The sequence below is a fragment of the Cordyceps militaris genome (assembly GCF_000225605.1).
Source record: "Cordyceps militaris CM01 unplaced genomic scaffold CCM_S00006, whole genome shotgun sequence".
Classification (NCBI taxonomy): domain Eukaryota; kingdom Fungi; phylum Ascomycota; class Sordariomycetes; order Hypocreales; family Cordycipitaceae; genus Cordyceps; species Cordyceps militaris.
The window spans coordinates 1,197,637-1,214,033 of NW_006271974.1; the positions used below are offsets into that span (position 1 = coordinate 1,197,637).

General features: G+C 56.3%; 7 protein-coding genes across 7 annotated transcripts; 2 read left to right on the forward strand and 5 right to left on the reverse strand.

Moving 5' to 3' along the window:
* Nucleotides 1-89: 89 nt before the first annotated feature.
* Nucleotides 90-1,353, reverse strand: CCM_07665 (uncharacterized protein; the record flags this gene model as incomplete). The annotated part of the gene is made up of 3 exons (XM_006672805.1): nt 90-976; nt 1,049-1,201; nt 1,302-1,353. The coding sequence occupies 3 exons, from the start codon at nt 1,351-1,353 to the stop codon at nt 90-92; spliced, it is 1,092 nt and encodes a 363-aa protein (XP_006672868.1).
* Nucleotides 1,354-1,818: 465 nt separating this feature from the next.
* CCM_07666 (FRG1-like family protein) lies at nt 1,819-2,770 on the forward strand (the record flags this gene model as incomplete). Its single annotated transcript, XM_006672806.1, has 2 exons — nt 1,819-2,222; nt 2,332-2,770. The coding sequence occupies 2 exons, from the start codon at nt 1,819-1,821 to the stop codon at nt 2,768-2,770; spliced, it is 843 nt and encodes a 280-aa protein (XP_006672869.1).
* Nucleotides 2,771-3,165: 395 nt separating this feature from the next.
* On the reverse strand, nt 3,166-4,164 carry CCM_07667 (WD domain protein; the record flags this gene model as incomplete). Its single annotated transcript, XM_006672807.1, has 3 exons — nt 3,166-3,616; nt 3,699-3,798; nt 3,855-4,164. The coding sequence occupies 3 exons, from the start codon at nt 4,162-4,164 to the stop codon at nt 3,166-3,168; spliced, it is 861 nt and encodes a 286-aa protein (XP_006672870.1).
* Nucleotides 4,165-4,805: 641 nt separating this feature from the next.
* Nucleotides 4,806-6,251, reverse strand: CCM_07668 (uncharacterized protein; the record flags this gene model as incomplete). Its single annotated transcript, XM_006672808.1, has 1 exon — nt 4,806-6,251. The coding sequence occupies one exon, from the start codon at nt 6,249-6,251 to the stop codon at nt 4,806-4,808; it is 1,446 nt and encodes a 481-aa protein (XP_006672871.1).
* A 997-nt stretch (nt 6,252-7,248) lies between these two features.
* CCM_07669 (mitochondrial carrier protein, putative) lies at nt 7,249-8,619 on the reverse strand (the record flags this gene model as incomplete). Its single annotated transcript, XM_006672809.1, has 2 exons — nt 7,249-8,399; nt 8,463-8,619. The coding sequence occupies 2 exons, from the start codon at nt 8,617-8,619 to the stop codon at nt 7,249-7,251; spliced, it is 1,308 nt and encodes a 435-aa protein (XP_006672872.1).
* A 972-nt stretch (nt 8,620-9,591) lies between these two features.
* On the forward strand, nt 9,592-11,386 carry CCM_07670 (F-box protein (Pof7), putative; the record flags this gene model as incomplete). Its single annotated transcript, XM_006672810.1, has 2 exons — nt 9,592-10,074; nt 10,130-11,386. The coding sequence occupies 2 exons, from the start codon at nt 9,592-9,594 to the stop codon at nt 11,384-11,386; spliced, it is 1,740 nt and encodes a 579-aa protein (XP_006672873.1).
* Nucleotides 11,387-11,952: 566 nt separating this feature from the next.
* Nucleotides 11,953-15,614, reverse strand: CCM_07671 (uncharacterized protein; the record flags this gene model as incomplete). Its single annotated transcript, XM_006672811.1, has 6 exons — nt 11,953-13,092; nt 13,154-14,433; nt 14,718-14,903; nt 14,976-15,040; nt 15,255-15,370; nt 15,567-15,614. 6 exons carry the CDS (start codon nt 15,612-15,614, stop codon nt 11,953-11,955), a joined length of 2,835 nt encoding a protein of 944 aa, XP_006672874.1.
* Between the last annotated feature and the right edge of the window lie 783 nt (nt 15,615-16,397).

The following is a 16,397-nucleotide window of genomic DNA, read 5'->3' on the forward strand; positions in this document are numbered from 1 at the left end:
ACATCATTGACATGCCTATCTATACCTCCCAAGATCTTGTGTGAATAATGTACACCGTCACAATCGTTTGCTCATCTTCCTTTGTGGCATTACGATACCGTATTTTTTGTGACGACGCCACGTGCAAATTCTCCAAATGTGAGGTGCTGCTCAATGTCGACCTCTTCGCCCAGGTTGGGCTGCGTGAAGACGGCAAGCGTGTTGCGAGCAATGCGGCCATTGCTGACACTGGCCTTGACGCCGCGCACAAAGTGTGGCACGGCCTTGAACTTGCCAGCAGTGATGCGCTCAAGGGCCTCACCCGTCTGGAAGGCTATGCAGTCGCGGGGAATCTTGACCTGGAACGTCTCGCCGGTGCGAGACTTGATGTACAAGCCGGCGCCGGGATCAGGCGATGCGGGCAGCTCGGTCAGCGTAGGTAGAGACGAGTCGGTGGCGGTGGTGGAGGGGACCGAGGTGTCGGTTTGCGTTTCGTCAATAAACATGGCCGACGTCAGCCCCGTCAGGCAGCCGTGATCGAGGTGAGTAGCACACCAGTCATCCTCGTCGGCGTCGGCGGCATGATCCTGGCCCTGGGGATAGTAGTGAAGAAGTCGCGCCTTGGTGGTGTTGGAGGTGCTGACGACGTGCTCGAGGTAGCCCTGGGGGTAGCCCTGAATCTCCTTTTCGGCGAAGCGGTCGCAGGCGCGGGCGACGAGGACGGCCACGTCAATGATGAGGCGGCAGAGGTCCGTCACGGCGGGCTTGAAGCCGGGCAGCACATGCTGCGCGGGCCACAGGTTGGGGGACAGATACTCGGGAAACGTCGCCTCGGAGAACTCGGCGGTGGGCTGGGCACACTCGAGCGAGGCGTCGACGTAGAAGGCGCAATTGGCGTAGTAGGATCCCTTGAAGGTATCGGCCTTGCCGTTTTTGAGAGTTTCCTTGCCCAGAGACCAGCCGGTGAGGTACTTTGCGTGGGCATTCTCGAGCTTTTCTGGAATGTACTGTGAGCACAACTGCAAAGTGTCGTCAAGATGATGTGAGTTTAGTGAATTGGGCTACATACCAAGCTCCGACTGTGGAAGATTTCCGAGATAGGAAGCATAAGAGAGGGCTGAGTGTCTCAGCTTGGGGAACTGCTCGGGCACATCCTTGACGACAAGGATGCCAAGCGAGTCCGGGCCAAAGGCCTGCTGCAGCGTCTCAAAAGAGACATTGCCTGGACATTCAGGAGTCAGCTCTACATGACAGGCCAGGTACAAAGACTCGAGGTAAAATGAATCGTGATTGTGACAGCGGGTCATGCCAGACGAACGTACCGGACTGGAGATCTCTGAGAGAGACTGTGACGGCCTGCGCCTGGGCGGACATGGTGAGTAGCTTACTTTGCTGGGATGTATATACAAGAAAAACAGTTCCAAATGAGAAACTTGGCGAAGAATGAGCAGTTCTGAAGAATGATGTATGGTTGGTAAAGGGAACAAACCATGGCTGAAGTAGACCAAAACCCCGGCGTTTGGGGGCGGGAGAGGGGCTGCCAGTCAACTATAACCACACTGTACCCGTCGAAGGTATAGGCAGGTACTAGGTGCCTGGATAGTAACGTTAAAGAGGCTACGGGGCATTCCAGCACCCTCTCTAGCGCAGCGCATAGCCCTTTCCCCCGCTAAATTATAAAGCAGCCTTTTTCATTGCTCTGCTCCTCCACATCAGTTTGACAGGTCGTCTTACGCCGCCATCGTCTTGCACCCATTGACGTGCCGCAACAAAGCGCACTCCCCCACCAACCTTGCAAGAACTTCTTCGCCCCCGATCCTTCCTACCGCTGTGCTGGCCATGGTCAAGCCGCTGTCCTTCAAGGGCGACAAGCCCAAGAAGCGCAAGCGCGCGCGCGCCGCCGCCGCCACCACCGACGACGACGACGACAGCAAGGACGGCTCCTCGAGCAAGCAGCTGCGCTCGACAACGGCCTCCGCCGCCGCCGAGCCTATTGCCGACGACGACACCTGGGTCGCGGCCGACGCGCCGTCCGACGTCTCCGGCCCCGTCATGTTTGTGCTGCCGACCGAGCCCCCCGCGGCGCTGGCCTGCGACGCGGCCGGCAAGGTCTACATCCTGCCCATCGAGAACATGGTCGACGCGAACCCGGCGACGGCGGAACCACACGACGTCCGCCAGGTCTGGGTCGCGAACCGCATCGCGGGCACGGAGCACTTTCGCTTCAAGGGCCACCACGGACGGTTCGTAACAAAAACTTCCCACACTCTCTCTCACCCCCCCGCACGCACGCACACTCAACTTGTCCATTGCAAGCTAAATCGCTGACCTTTGCATCTCGTCCTTGTGCAGATATCTCGCCTGCGACAGGATTGGCCTGCTCTCCGCGCACTCGGAAGCCGTCTCGCCGCTCGAGACGTTTGCCCTCGTCGCCACCGCCGACACGCCGGGTACATTTCAGGTGCAGACGCTGCGCGACACGCTCCTCTGCGTCACGTCGACGACGGGGGCTGCTTCTGCCACGCGCGACGAGGTCCGCGGCGACGCCGACACCATCTCCTTTGCCACGACCCTGCGCATCCGCATGCAGGCCCGCTTCAAGCCCCGGATCAAGGCGTCCAAGGAGGAAAAGGCCCTTGCCAAGATCAGCCGGCGCGAGCTCGAGGAGGCTGTCGGCCGCCGCCTCGACGATGACGAGGTCAGGAAGCTGAAGCGGGCGCGCCGCGAAGGCGACTATCACGAGACGCTGCTCGACGTCAAAGTCAAGAGCAAGCACGACAAGTTTAGCTGAGCCAAGGAGAAGCTCAGTTCAATCCCTCTCGCTATCTCTATTTTGGGTGATTATATACAGGGACTCCAAACAAAAAGAGCAACATCAATGTATCACTAGAATTATACCCCCATAGGTCTGCCATGCAAGAGACCTGGCATGTACGCTTCTTGTTTTCACTGCCGGGCCCGCCACCCTCGGACGTATCCGTCCTCTCCCGCGGTGAAGACGGTTTCCGCCTGATCATAGCAGCAAAACGATCGCACAATCTCCTCTCCGTGGGCCCCCGGCAGGCCAACGCTGTTCCCAGTGGCGAATGCCCATTTTTTCTCCCCGATTTCGGTGAGAAAGTAGAGTTTAAATAGGTGCCGACTATTAAGCCAGCAAAAACTCGAGTTAGTTTCACAATCTCCATGTCAAAGCATGGTACAATGGGATGGGACAGCAACGTACTCTGGGGAACCCGCGCCCAGGATGGCGCCGGAACCGTCCGCCTTGGGCATCACGTTGGCCACGTACTGGCAGTCGAGCAGCTGGCGGACGTTGTCAAAGTTGTGCGTGGCGTCACCGCTGCGCACCTCCTCGGAGGCGTCGTAGATGGCGAAGCGCTCGTCGTGCGAGAGGGCGAGCACCTCGCCGCCCCAGGACCCGAAGAACGCGGCGTGATGCACCGAGGCGCCGTGGTTGAACGTCTGCACCGTCACCTCGTCCTCGTCGGCGATGCGCGTGTCGTAAATGTTGACGAGGCCGTCGGTCGACCCCGATAGTAGGAGCGCCGGCTGCGTTTCGTGAAATACCAGCTCCGTCACGTCGTCGCTATGTACGTCTTGGTAGTGCGCCTTGGCTGTGTGCCCATCGTTGATGTCCCTATCATCATGTCGGAGATGTCAGTCTTGTCTTTGAATAGTAGAGTGAGAATTGAGTTGGCGAGTGCAAATAGGAAGCTTACCAGAGATGTATAGAAGCCATGTGATCTTTCAGCTCTGTGCCCACCGCTATCGTCCTGGTGTAGTTGTTACACGCCATGGACAGAATCGGCGCGTCACTCGCTACCACATCCATCCCAGTTAGCATCATTGCAGCCCGAGTACGAGGAAACACACACCCTTGAATTGAGTTACCTTGGCCCCGGCGCCGTTGATCCGGAGATCCCACACCGCCACCGTGCCGTCCTCGCCCGCCGTGCAAACCAGCGCGCCGTCCAGCACCCGCAGCGCCGTCACGCTCGCGCCGTGCGCCGTCTGCCAGGTCGCGACCGGCCCGGCTGACAGCCGCGCGGGGTCGAGGAGCGTGAGCGCATTGTCCGTCGAGATGGCGGCCAGGCCGGCAGCGGTGCACGTAATCTCGGTGACGTAGACGGGCTCGCCGCTGTCGCTGCCAAGGCGGCAGCTTTCTTGGGGGGGAAACAAGTACATTTTTGAAAAGGTTCCGAATATGAGCTGAGAACAGAGATGCCTCGCGCGCGATGTTTTTACTACTCTTGTCTCTTGAACTCTGGGTATGCCATGAAAGATGAGAGTCGATCTTTCGGGCACCTCTGATTGGCCGGTTTAGGACGCACGCCCAAAGATGGATAGTGGCTGAGAGCTTTCCTCTTCTACCGCGGGGTAAACTCTTGATCCCAGCCGGGTTGTAAGGCTGCGCAGACACGATGGAGTTGCTGGTCGAAAACGTCTGGTTAATGGATGTCATGGATGGATGGGCCCGCCCGCCTCCATCAAGATTTCCAACCAGTGGAGCTCAAATTGCAAGTGAACACCAGGTCGCAGCTGCAGCCAATATTTTTGCCTCCAACCAGTTATCTCGTTCCATGTACACCTCGAAAGTACTACATGTTTCTAAATGGACGTGCCTAGGTATTTTCATATTTCGTTCAGCTCGACTTTGCTTCTGCCGTTTGTGTTGCTTGCTCCTAACTGACACCCAACGGTCCAGGATGGAAATATCGCGAAGAATATCAATATTTATTTTCTAATTCGTCTACCTGATCAATCAGTCGTTTCAAAAGCAGAGAAATTCTCTATTATTCTCTATTCGTTTCTGGGCAGATCACAGATCACAGATCACCAATCAACGCCTTTGCCGCTGCTCGTTCCTCTTCCGGCAGCGTATCAAGGATGCCATACAGACGGTGCAGCACCTGCTTCCCCTGCGCAATCTTCTCCGGAGATGCCGCGCTGGCTAGCAGCGCATCCCGCAGCGCCTTATCCGCGGGAAGGAATTGAATCTCCAAGTTGAGACGTGACTTGACCAGCCACGCCCTCGTCTCCGGGTGTCCATTCCACAGCGCCCGCGCCCGAAAGTACAAAATACTCGTGGCGAGCCAGTCGGCGGGCACGTTGGGGTGCGGTACCGGACGGCAGAGTTCATTCTTCAGCACCTCATCCTGGTAGGCGCCCTCGACGTGCGCGATAAAGGCGGCGCTAAAGACTTGCTGGCAGGGCCGCACCGGCTGGAGCCGCAGCGTCCGGCCCTGGAAGACGGGCACGGGCGGCAGCTTCGCCAGGCCATCGGTGGAGCAGTCGACATAGAGTGTATCGGGAAGTGGCTTGTACGAGCCCTTCTGCAGCGTGACCTCGTTCGGGCTGATGGAGACGACGCGGCCCTGGCGAACAATGTTCTGAATAGCGCGCAGCTCATCCAGCTCCACCCTCGATACCGTGGCACAGCGGTACATCTCGGGCCGGATATCGCTCGACAATCGAATCGCTTCCCCTCCCTTCTCCATCTGGTCCAGATAGTCGTCGACTGACTGGCAAGTCACCACCGCCTGCTGCATCGTCTTCAGGGTCTCGGCACGCCTCGCGCTGAACAAGTCGCCAGGCTGGAGGCTCTCGCGGTCGCGCATCCACGCATCGCGGGGCATGATCCAAGTGATCTTTTCCTGCGGCACGCCATTCGTCAGGAGCCACAGGCAAGTGTCGATGCCCGTCTTGCCGGAGCCCACGACAGTGAAGCTGCTGCGGCCTTCCTTGAGGTTCGCCAGCTGGTTCGGCGTGACCAACTCTACCCCGGCGGCCACCTCGTACTTGGGTGGCGCCATCGATGGCACCGTGACCTTCATGTACGTGGCGTCGACAATTTTGGACTTGTCGCCGGCCCGGTACGTCGCGCCGGTGAGGACTGAGCGGAACGCACCGTCGCCCGTGTACTCGCACTTGGGGTAGTAGCGAACGCGACCGCTGGGCAGGAAGCGCTGGTACATGAGCTGGCTGTAGTAGGCGAGGACCTCTTGCGATGTGGCGAGCTCGTAGAGGCCCTTGTTGGTGCCGTGCTGGTCAACGGCGTCGCTGCCGAGCACCATCGAGTTGACGCCGTAAAAGGCTGAGGGCTGGTGCAGACGCACAAATGGGTAGGCGGTAGTCCAGTGCCCGCCGGGACTGTGGTAGCGGTCGACAATGGCCAGAGTCGCTTGGCTATCGCTGAGCATGGTATCGGCAAAGGCGAGGCCCATAGCGCCTGCGCCGATGATGAGGTAGTCGACGTCGACGGTTTCGGCCATTGTTGTAGGTTGACTGAGTTGAAAATGGGGGGTGGGTTTGAGAAGAATCAGAAAGGTCTCAACAGCACATGCAATATAAAGAAACGTCTTGAGATTCTAGACAAGGTAGAGGAAAGCTTCTATAAGAGAATATGGCATGGATGGCTGCGAAGAATTGGCCCTGAAGTTGGACAGCCGGAGGGGGGCTACTTATACTAAGAGTAAGCCACATCAAGTCAACTAGCGGTAAACCTGTTTCTCGTAGTGAGACTCGCTTGCAGTCGCCCGGTCAATATGGCTGGCCTTGGAGCAATCAAAGCTCAAGGGTGTTGTGCGCCCGAGTCCCCGTCTGCGGTCCGGGCCGCGCGGATGCCCGGGCAATGAGGAACTTCCTAAACATAGAGGAGAATGAACATAGATGAGGAGAAACATGGGCGAGGATGAACAGACATGAGCCTCAAAGAGGTACGTACACCCCACGTACCAGGAACGGCATCTTCTTGCTTGTGTCGGGTGTCGATTATGCGACTGCGTCCGCTACCAACGACATAAAGTCCGCTTCCGATGCTGCAGCTCCACTCCCATCTTCAGTTGCAATCGCCGGTGGTATGTAGCATTATCATTCCCCAATTATCAGATCTCAACACTATGACACTTGTTTATTCTGGCTGCGTCAGCCTCCAACTCCCCGTCGGGTTCATTATCTAAGGTAGTGAGCCCGTCGCCGGCCCCTCGCAATCCGGCCGCGAACCTTCACAGTCGCTTTGTCCCTAGGATGCAGGAGTAGTTTGTAATTTTATTATAAGCTGCTATCGTACATCTGCGCTCCGTTTTATTTTGCTCTTGTACTTGTAGCGTATTAAATTGTCAGTGCTGGCAGGTCAATTAGCCAAGAGAAAAGAGTCTGCCTGTAAATGTTCCAGAACGCCAGAACCGAGTGCCGTAACCAGGCATCTCCCGCTGGTTCAAAGTCTATATTCCTTTTCCGTGTTTTAAAATGCATGTGGGTAAGTCGAGCTCATCGGCCCAGCTCTTGCTGTTTCTTGTGCGCCGCACGCTCGTTGATGGATTGGAAAGCTCGCTTTCCGACTTCGTAGCTACTAATCATGATGGCGCAAGCCGGGGCAACCTTGAGGGTTCGGGGAATCCAGCCGCGCCAGAGCCCGGCAGCACCTTCAGTCTTGAAGATGTGCCACAAGAGTCGAATCATATGTTGCTCTTCCGGGGCGGCTCCTGCGACGGTTCTTCGTACGGTGCCGTCATTGTATATCTGCGTTCTCGTCTTGCCAACATCAAAGGGCATGGTGACAATGGAGGCAAACGCACCGGACAAGGCACCGGCCGCAAAGCTGTCAAGAACTGTTTCCACCTGTTTCTCGTTGCTTTGCGAACGGCGTCGAGCGGTCAAGAGGGTGTCGTCGCAGGACAGCGACCGCCCCCTCCGCTCTTGACGCATGTCCGTGAATTTGGAACGCAGAGTCTCGTATCCCCACCAGTAGAGACTGGAAAAAGGTACGTCTCTCCAGAGTGTCAAGTTGAATCCTCTCCAGAGCGAGGTATACCCTTGGGTGGCAACCATGTTTTTGATGCCGCCGAGAGTCTCCATGAAATGACCTGAAGCAGAGCTTGAAGACGCCTGGATACGAGTGCGGAACAGTTCAATCGGGTTGACTGTAGCGACAGCAATCACGCGAGCAATGGAACCGGCAGCGAGCGGCGCGTAATCAGGTGAGAGGTTGGACAGCGGGCTTCTGGGGTTGAATCGCAAGTAGTCATAGCCAGTAAAGTAGATGATGTTGGCGGGTATCGTCATAACCAGAGTCGGGGACAGACCGCGCCACAGAGTAGTGAAGCCCTCGTTACGGGCAATCTTGCGCAGGCCGTCCATGGTCGACTTGTACGTCTTCTTCTCGACTTCTTGAACAGCACAGTCGTGGGACCGAGCGCCCGCCATGCCGGCCGTGATGCCTTCAATTTGCGGCGCAGCCAAACAAAATTCGGCGTTGTTTCCGGCAAAGAAGACTTCACGGCAGCATGCTGTGACTCCCAGGTTGGCGGTTTGAATCGGTGTAAGGTTGTGGGGTGTGAGGGCGAGCTTGGAGAAATCGACGGCGGAGACGGGAGGTTTTTGTGACTGGAGTCGGACTCGGACGACATCGAGTGGTGTGACTAAAGACAATGTTAGTAAATCATGTACTGACGATGAACAGGAGCATGGAAAATGCGACGCACCGAGCAGAGAGGTGATCAGACTGCCCGTCATGGCAGAGACCATGGTTTGCGCGGGTGTGATCTGGTGCACAGGCGGCAGGGCTGACTCTATCCTGTCATGATTCTGGGCCGTGCTGTCATTCGAGGCCAGCTGCGCGCTGGAGGGAGAGCGACTCATGATGCGCGTTGCCCGTGGCCGCACCAACCGTGAATGATGGTGACGTGAGCGGTGGTGATGCGGGCCGTCAAGGTGGATGGGGAAGCTCGGCCGAAGCGAGCCGGCGTTTGCGACAGCTTTTCTGGCAGGCCAAAACAGACGTCGGATCGCTAAAAGAGTAGGGTGGTGATGACGAAGTACTGGAGGCAAGAGGTAGGACGTGGAAAAAAAATCGGCGAGAGAGCGATTGATAAGATGAGAGGACAAAGGAGTCGCGGAGTCAAAGACGTAGGTAGAGAGAGATTGGCGTTGACGGGCTGGCGGCGAGCCAAAAATTTGGTGGGTTTCGCCCTCGCCGTGGCCGGAGGCGACAAAGACTTAATAATACGTTTTAGTTGCTCTTAGTGCTACTGCCAACTCGGGCGTAGCTTGGTGTAAGACAGCACAAGCTCCGAAAGCGCCGGGGGGGCAGATCCGTGTTAAGGCTGACGGTGTGCGGAAGCGGGCTTCACTAACAAGCTGTGCTGTACCGACCTCGACAAAGGTAAGTACTAATGGTCCAAAAAATCATGAGCCCCTGAATTACAGGGCTCTTCTCCCTTGAAGCCCCTACTAACAGGTACCAGCACCCCACTGTGCTCAGTTTCCCCACCAATTATCCCGTCAACGTCCTCGCCGGTGACGCATTACATCTAACATCTAACATCAAGCGCCTCACACCCTCACACCCACGTACCGAGATCCTGGCCCAATTTTGGTATCTCCATCACCTAACTACCTATCTCGCTCGTCTTACTACTTAGTTATCATTCCTTATCTTACACCGTACATCTTCGATGGTAGTCACGTCTCAATATGTATTCCTTCTTATAAGCTGACATCCAGTTGTGAATCTACAGCAACATTTGAAACTCAACTCCCGGCCAGCGAAAGCTGAACGGCTACGTCGCTTTCCACCTTCACCTGAACACAACACCACATCATCCATCCATCATGTCTTCTGGCGATGGTCTCGACTCTGAACTCGAGTCATTTCGAACAAAATGGCTCTCCGATCTTCAATCCCAGCAAGGTCCATCCGCCGGTGCGGCAGCGCCATCATCGTCTGCCACCAGCCATCATCGGAGTCAGAGCCATAGCCAACGGCGCGATGCCTCACACCAGTCATTTCCTTCCTCGTCCACACGGCCCGCGCCGCTGAAGAAGATCAACGGGCCGCCCAGCCCCACAGCCACCCGCCGGGCCCTCATTCTCGATGAAGGCTCCGACTATGTCGGCGGCCCTTCATTTGATGAGCCTGCCCCGCCGCTCTCAACCTCTTCCCAGCCTCGGACGCTCGCCGATAGCATCAACGCTGTGGCAAACCCCTCGCGGAAGAATCTTGCATCGGCTCTGGACCATTTTGAGGAGGCAATGGAGCAGGAATCGCGAGGCAATATGGGCGACAGCTTGCAATTGTATCGCAAAGCTTACAAGGTGAGCCTACGCCGCTCAATCACTCATCCACCATACATCATGCTAACCAAAGTAGATGGACCACGGTGTAGAGCGCAGATATCGTGAAAAGCATTTCCCAGCAGCGTCTGCCAAGCCGGCCGCCCCGGCACCCAGCACTGGCCAAGCTTCCGCCTCCGCACCTGCCGCGCCAGCTGCCGCACCCGAGGCCGTCGTACCGGCCAAGACCTTCTCCGAGCTATTATCAGGCTTCGCCGCCCTGCAGATAGAGCCCGCCGTTCCCGAAGTCGAGGGCGAGCCCGCGCTCCCCTGCCCCATCGCCAAACTCCCTGACGAGCTACTTACGCACATCCTGCACGACGTGGCCGTGGCCGACGTGGCCGAGTACGTGCGACTCTCGCTCGTTTGCCGGCGGCTGGCGTACCTCGTCGCCAGCGAACAGCGCATCTGGCGGCGACTGTGTCTCGGCTCCGAGTTTGGCTTCGGCGGCATGCACTACCGCTGGAACCGCGCCATCGAATGGGGGCCTCTCTCATCTGAATCCGAAGACGAGCAGGCGACCGATGACAACGACAGCGACGCCTCCGTCTTCAACCCGGATAACACCTCCCCTAAGAATTCGCGCCAGCTTCTGAGTCCGCGCGAGCGTGCACAGCGTCGCCAGGCCCGCGAGGAGGCCGCGACGCTCTCCATGACACCATCAATTTTCCCGACATGGAAGAGCATGTTCCGCCGGCGCCCGCGCATCCGCTTCGACGGGTGCTACATCTCCACGGTCAACTACGTGCGGTCCGGGCAGGCCTCGACCAACCAGCTGACATGGGGCGGCGCGCCCATCCACATCGTCACGTACTACCGGTACCTGCGCTTCTTCCGCGACGGATCTCTCATCAGTCTGCTCGCGTCCAACCCGCCCGCCGATGTCATCCACTACATGACGCGCGATGCCGTGCGCCTGCATCACGACGTCGCCCATAACCACCTCCCCAGCGCCGTCATGCGCCTCGCCCACCGTGGCCGCTGGCGGCTCTCCCCGCCCGGCGGCGGCGGCGGCGGTGGCGCGAAGCGTGGTGGTACCGCGTCTGCAGGGGCGGCGCCTAGCGGAGACGATGAACTCTGCGTCGAGACGGAAGGTGTCGGCACCAAGTACGTCTTCAAGATGAACCTTCAGGTGCGCAGCGCCGGCAAGCCCACGGCGTCGCGCAGCAACAAGCTCGTACTGCACGGCTTCTACAGCTACAATAAGCTGACCGAGGATTGGGCTGAGTTTCTGCTCAAGAACAACAAGCCGTTCTTCTTCAGCCGGGTGCGAAGTTACGGGCTGGGCGAGTAATAGTAGACGAGACTTGAAGACTGGCCCTGATTATCGTGTCATTCTTTATACATGTATATACCTACATAGATTCATCACTTGAATAATACAACAGCCATAAAGCCAAGACCAACAAGATATTATATTGCATTGTGACAGGTTATCTATACGTTTCTTGTCAGACCCAACACAGCAAGAGATTGAATTTATACGTAGTAGGTATATATAATAAGTACCATGGCAATGTGTACTCCCACAAGGACAATAGTAAAAGACATATGAGTTGGTATATAACAAAAAAAGGGGGGAAAATTCCTGGTTCAGGAGCAAGTTTAAAAAGGTATCGTAGAAGGAAGCTTCAGTGATATAAAATTCCAGCAACGCTTTTCCTTTCAATGCAAAAATGCGAGACGACTTGACTCTGTCTCTTTTTGATACAAGGAAAAAAGTGGTGAGCGCAAGGGCCCGCGAGTCGTAGCCAGGGTTTTTGGCATCCAGGATCTGAAAAATTGTGTAATATGTACAAATGTCCGCCGAATAGACACCTTTCTGTTTTCGCAAAATAAGCACGAGAGACTTGGTCGCTTCTAGCGTATTCTCTTGCCATCGAGGAACCGAGGCGTATTGGGATCGTAATAGGGTGGTTGCGGGCCGCCGGCCGCCTTGCGTGACTCAAACGCGGCGCGCTCGTCTTCGTCCATTGTAAAGGCCTTCTTGATCCAGCCAAAGGCGCTCTTCTTCTTTTTAAGCTGCCGCTCCGTGTGATGCGACAGGCCGCTCGTGGTGTTGACGCGGTCCATCGGCGGTCGTGCGACCGGCACGTTACTCGCGTTCGTCATGGCGCCGAGCGGTGTAGGCTTGTGTGCTGTTTGCGCGGTGACCGGCCGATGCGGTCCTGTGGCGGTGTGTGGCCGCTGCTGTAGGGGCGAGTGCGGCGAGGCTCGTACAGGCTGGAAGGAATGGTGGTCGGAAAAGGGTGACGGCGTAAAGGTGCGCAGGTCAGACGTCGGCGTGTCCAAGGGTGAGGTCATGCGGGGCCGGGGCGGCGCGCGGGTGTAGCCAGTGTCCGGACTTCGTAGATCGTGCATCGAGCTAGTGGTCCGGGGCGTGCCGAAGTGCGACGAGGGCACATATAGCGGAGAGTCGGGGGTGGAAGTTGGTGGAATTTGGATAGAGGTGGGCGGGTTCAGGATACGGTTGCGGAGAGAAGGCCGTTTACGAAGCGGCGGAGGCTCTGCAGATGATGGTGTCGCTATCAACATAGGCGAAGGAACGGGAGCAGGAGGTTGCGGAGTATACGTCCGCGGCTGGAGAATATACAGCGAGGTATCCTCGGCAGGAGCACTGCTGCGAAGCCGCTTCGGGGACATCTCTTGCTGGTGGATCGTCGGTGAGTCTGTGACTGGCTCTGAGCGTGGCTTTGATGAGATGGAGCTATTTTCACGGTGACGATTCGTCGTTGGTGGGAGCAAAGGTAAACCGCCCGGAAGTGGAAAGAATGTATCATCATCAAACTCTTCGTCGTCGTCGTCTTCATCTCCCTGGTTGGACTCATTCGGTGTCAGCGACAAGTGGTTCGGGACATATGTTTGATGGCCCGAATGGTTGGACGATTTGGCATGCGAATTGCGGGATGGCGGGGGTGACGGGGAAGCGCCCTTGACAGTGTTGCGAGTGGACGTCGATTGGATCGTTCCCGTGGGTGTGGAAAAAGGCGCAACTGAAGTCTGCCAAGGCAAAAAATTAGCAGGGCCGTGACGAGGAATGCAGACGAGAGGAGCAGCTTACCCAAGTTCTTCGGCTCACTTCGCCAGCTTTGCTCTCCATTTCGGTGATAATGGTCATGAGGGTCATGATGAGACTATTGATCTCCTGTGCGCGATTATTCATATCTTCAAAAGCATTCTGCCATCCTTCGGTATTGCCCTTCATGGCATCGTAGACATCGACGAGATCGGGCTGTTCGTGGCGCCAGTCACCGCCGGCTTGGTCGTTGAGCCAGCTGGCAAAGACTGTACTGCCTCGGAGGCCGGCTTCAATATCATCATCCCACTGTCGCATGGCAGCATTAGTTCGAGTGAGGATGCCGTCTATCCTTTCGTTGCCGTCGAGAATCTCGGCTCGAAATTTGCGGTCCTCTAGGAGTTGCTCGAATACTGTGATATTTTCCATGGGAAGCTTGAGGTGCTGAATTCGCTTTGTTAGATCCTCTACAGCCTGTTTCAGATCTTCGAGAGCGACTTCGAGAAACTCGTCGATCTCGTCGATGTGGCCTTGAAGAATGCCAATAACTTGAGCGTTGCTGTTTGCCATGCCGTTAAACATGAGGTAAACACCAAACGAGATTTGGGCGACCAGTTTCATGACCTCGTGCTGAGTCTGGCCCGGCCGGTATCGCCATTTGATATCGAAGGGGTCCTCATCCTTGCCTTGACTAAGGAGTCGTTCACGGCGAGACTTGGCATCCATCTCTTGCAATCGAGGTTTTTGGACTGCTGTTCCCTCTGTCGCTTCTCGCAGGGATTCGGCAAAGGCACCCTGGAATGCTGGAATGGGGTGTTCGGGTGCAGATTCGTCGGCGGTCGAGGGCGAGTCCTGCCAGTCATGCGGCGTCTCGACGTCATGTTCAGAATCTGGGAGCGAGAGCTGGCGTCGGTGGTGAATGGGGTCTAGTTCGAGCAGTGGTTCAGCGTACTGCAGATGCTGTGGTTGCTGTTGCGAGGCCGGTTGCTGAAATGCATGTTGAGCCGGCGCATTGTCCTGGTGTTGTCGTTGCTGAGACATGCGTGGCGTTGGTTGGTAGGCGGTCGATGGCAAAGTTTCTGTTAGAAGTTGATGAGTAGGCTGTGGAGGTTCCAGCTCTGGTGTGCTTTTGTTTCGGTGTGCGGTTTCAGTTTTGTTGCTGTGGTCGTCAGGGTCGCGGCTGAAATAATCGGCAAAGGGGTCATCAAAGGAGCCAGCGTCTCCGTCATCAAGCGAGGGCAAGAGAACGATCTGAAGAGGGCCATCCTCAAACTGGAGAGGGGGGAGCTGAGCTGCGTCCATTTCTAGTGGCGTCAGACGAGGTGCTGCCCGGAGATGTAAAGACGAGCAGCAGCCCCGTCTAATGGGAGATCCGGAGCAGAGCCGAAGCCGTGTGCCGCGGGTGTTTTGTGGCGAGGTTACAGGCGTATAGGCATCGATTTGGACGGTCTTGGGTTATGCTGAAGACTGGTGCATGTGCAACCTGGAAACTTTGGGGGGGCGGTTGGATGCGGTGCAGCAATGACAACGTCGTAGTGGTTTTGGGGTAGGACGACGACAACTCAGCGCGTAGTGGGCGCGAAGGTTGGTAGGTTGGTCGGCAACAAGCCAGAGGCGAATATGGCAATTCGCAAGTGAGTGAGCGAATGTCGATAGAACCCCTTGTGGGTGCGTGAAGGGGCGATGCGATTCAGAGTGCAGGAGCGGCTTGGTGCGAGGCGAGGAAAGGAAAAGCGAAGGTACTGGTTGGGGGAGATGGTGGGTGAATGGAAGTCGGATTCGGGGATGAAGAGGTCTAGATTCATAGCCAGGGAGCAGGTCCAGAGGATAAGAGGGTTGAGAAGAGAGAAGACGGTGAAATTCTAACTAGCAGCGCTCTGGTCGATGCGGACAGGGACGAGAAAGGGCTTGGCGGACTGGACAGGACTTGGGCTGGACGGGGCGGGTTGGTGGGTGGTGGGTGTGGCCCGACGAGGGGAGGCCGAGAGGGAGAGGGAAGGGAAGAGACGTGGGATGGGCGGTAGCAATTGTGCATGCAATGGAAAAAAAATATGGTGGCGACAAGGGACACGGAGAAATGTGCTGCTTCGTACTCGGTACTCTTTTAATAATTAGAGGTAGGATTCAACAATGCAGTGCTACATACCAAGACAAGCTGCAGGCAATATTCTTTGGCAGCAGCTGCATTTGTTTGGAGGGTGAGGCGTGCGTGGCGGCGTCGACAGGCGGGTGAGGTGGCGGGAATGAAGAACTTTGAGGCACCTACTAAGGTACTTCGGTACCACGTAGGTACAGAGTCTTTTAGCACTCAGTGGCGGCGGATTCCTTGGCTGTGGGAGGCAACGCGGGCTATAACTGGAATCTTCAGCAGGCCATAGGGGGTGTGGATTGTACCTGTCGATGATTGTACAACAAGGGTGTACGCAGTACGGGGACGTTGGCTGGGGGTACTCCGTACAGGCTGGAGGTACAGTATTTTGGTGCTGAGCGTTGTTCTAGCGTGCATGTAGCGAAACAGATGCTGTGGGCCAGGTGAGCCGACAGTGGACACTGAACAAACTGTGGACTACTGCCATCATTTATTACGGAGTTCCTCCGTACAGAGTGCCCGACTATTGGACAATATACAAGGGTCGAGTAAATAGTCGCCGTCTTGTTCCTCGTCTTTGCTTTTTCTTTCGTCTGGAATCAGGCAAGAAACCTAGTTACAAAGACGAAACACAATAGTTGTCCCTAGCCTTTTAATATCATCATGGTCATTCCTCCCATAACAGTTGCCATCTTGGCCAGGTACCGAAGCCTGCCTAGTTACTTACCAAGGTACCTGCAGGATGTTAGCTGGTTTCAGAGACTCCAGTAACAACTCTCAAAATTCCCCTCTTATTAGCCACTATGACCACTAGCTCTGGTCTAATGCAGGATTCCCGCCGTCGACAGTCTTGAGACAGCCTCATTCTACTCTTGCTCTATCTTTAGCTCACCAGATCCATTAGCCAGCGCCCCTGAGAAACGCCTTTACTCTGGAATTCCGCTCATTCTATATTTATATATTTTTTCTTACACACACACACACATGTCCAACTAATTTGTACACTGACAACTTGATCTTCCCTTCTCCCCTCAATTAATATAAACCAACGCTTCCACCCAATCCAATCCGTGCCATCCAGCCACTCTCCATGCGAATCCCCTCAGTCGGCCGTTGTCATCCCCTCCAGGTCCACCCACCCACCAACGTTTCCTCTCTCTCCAGTCTCGACTGCCTGTTGCTCTCGCAATCGGCGCATGA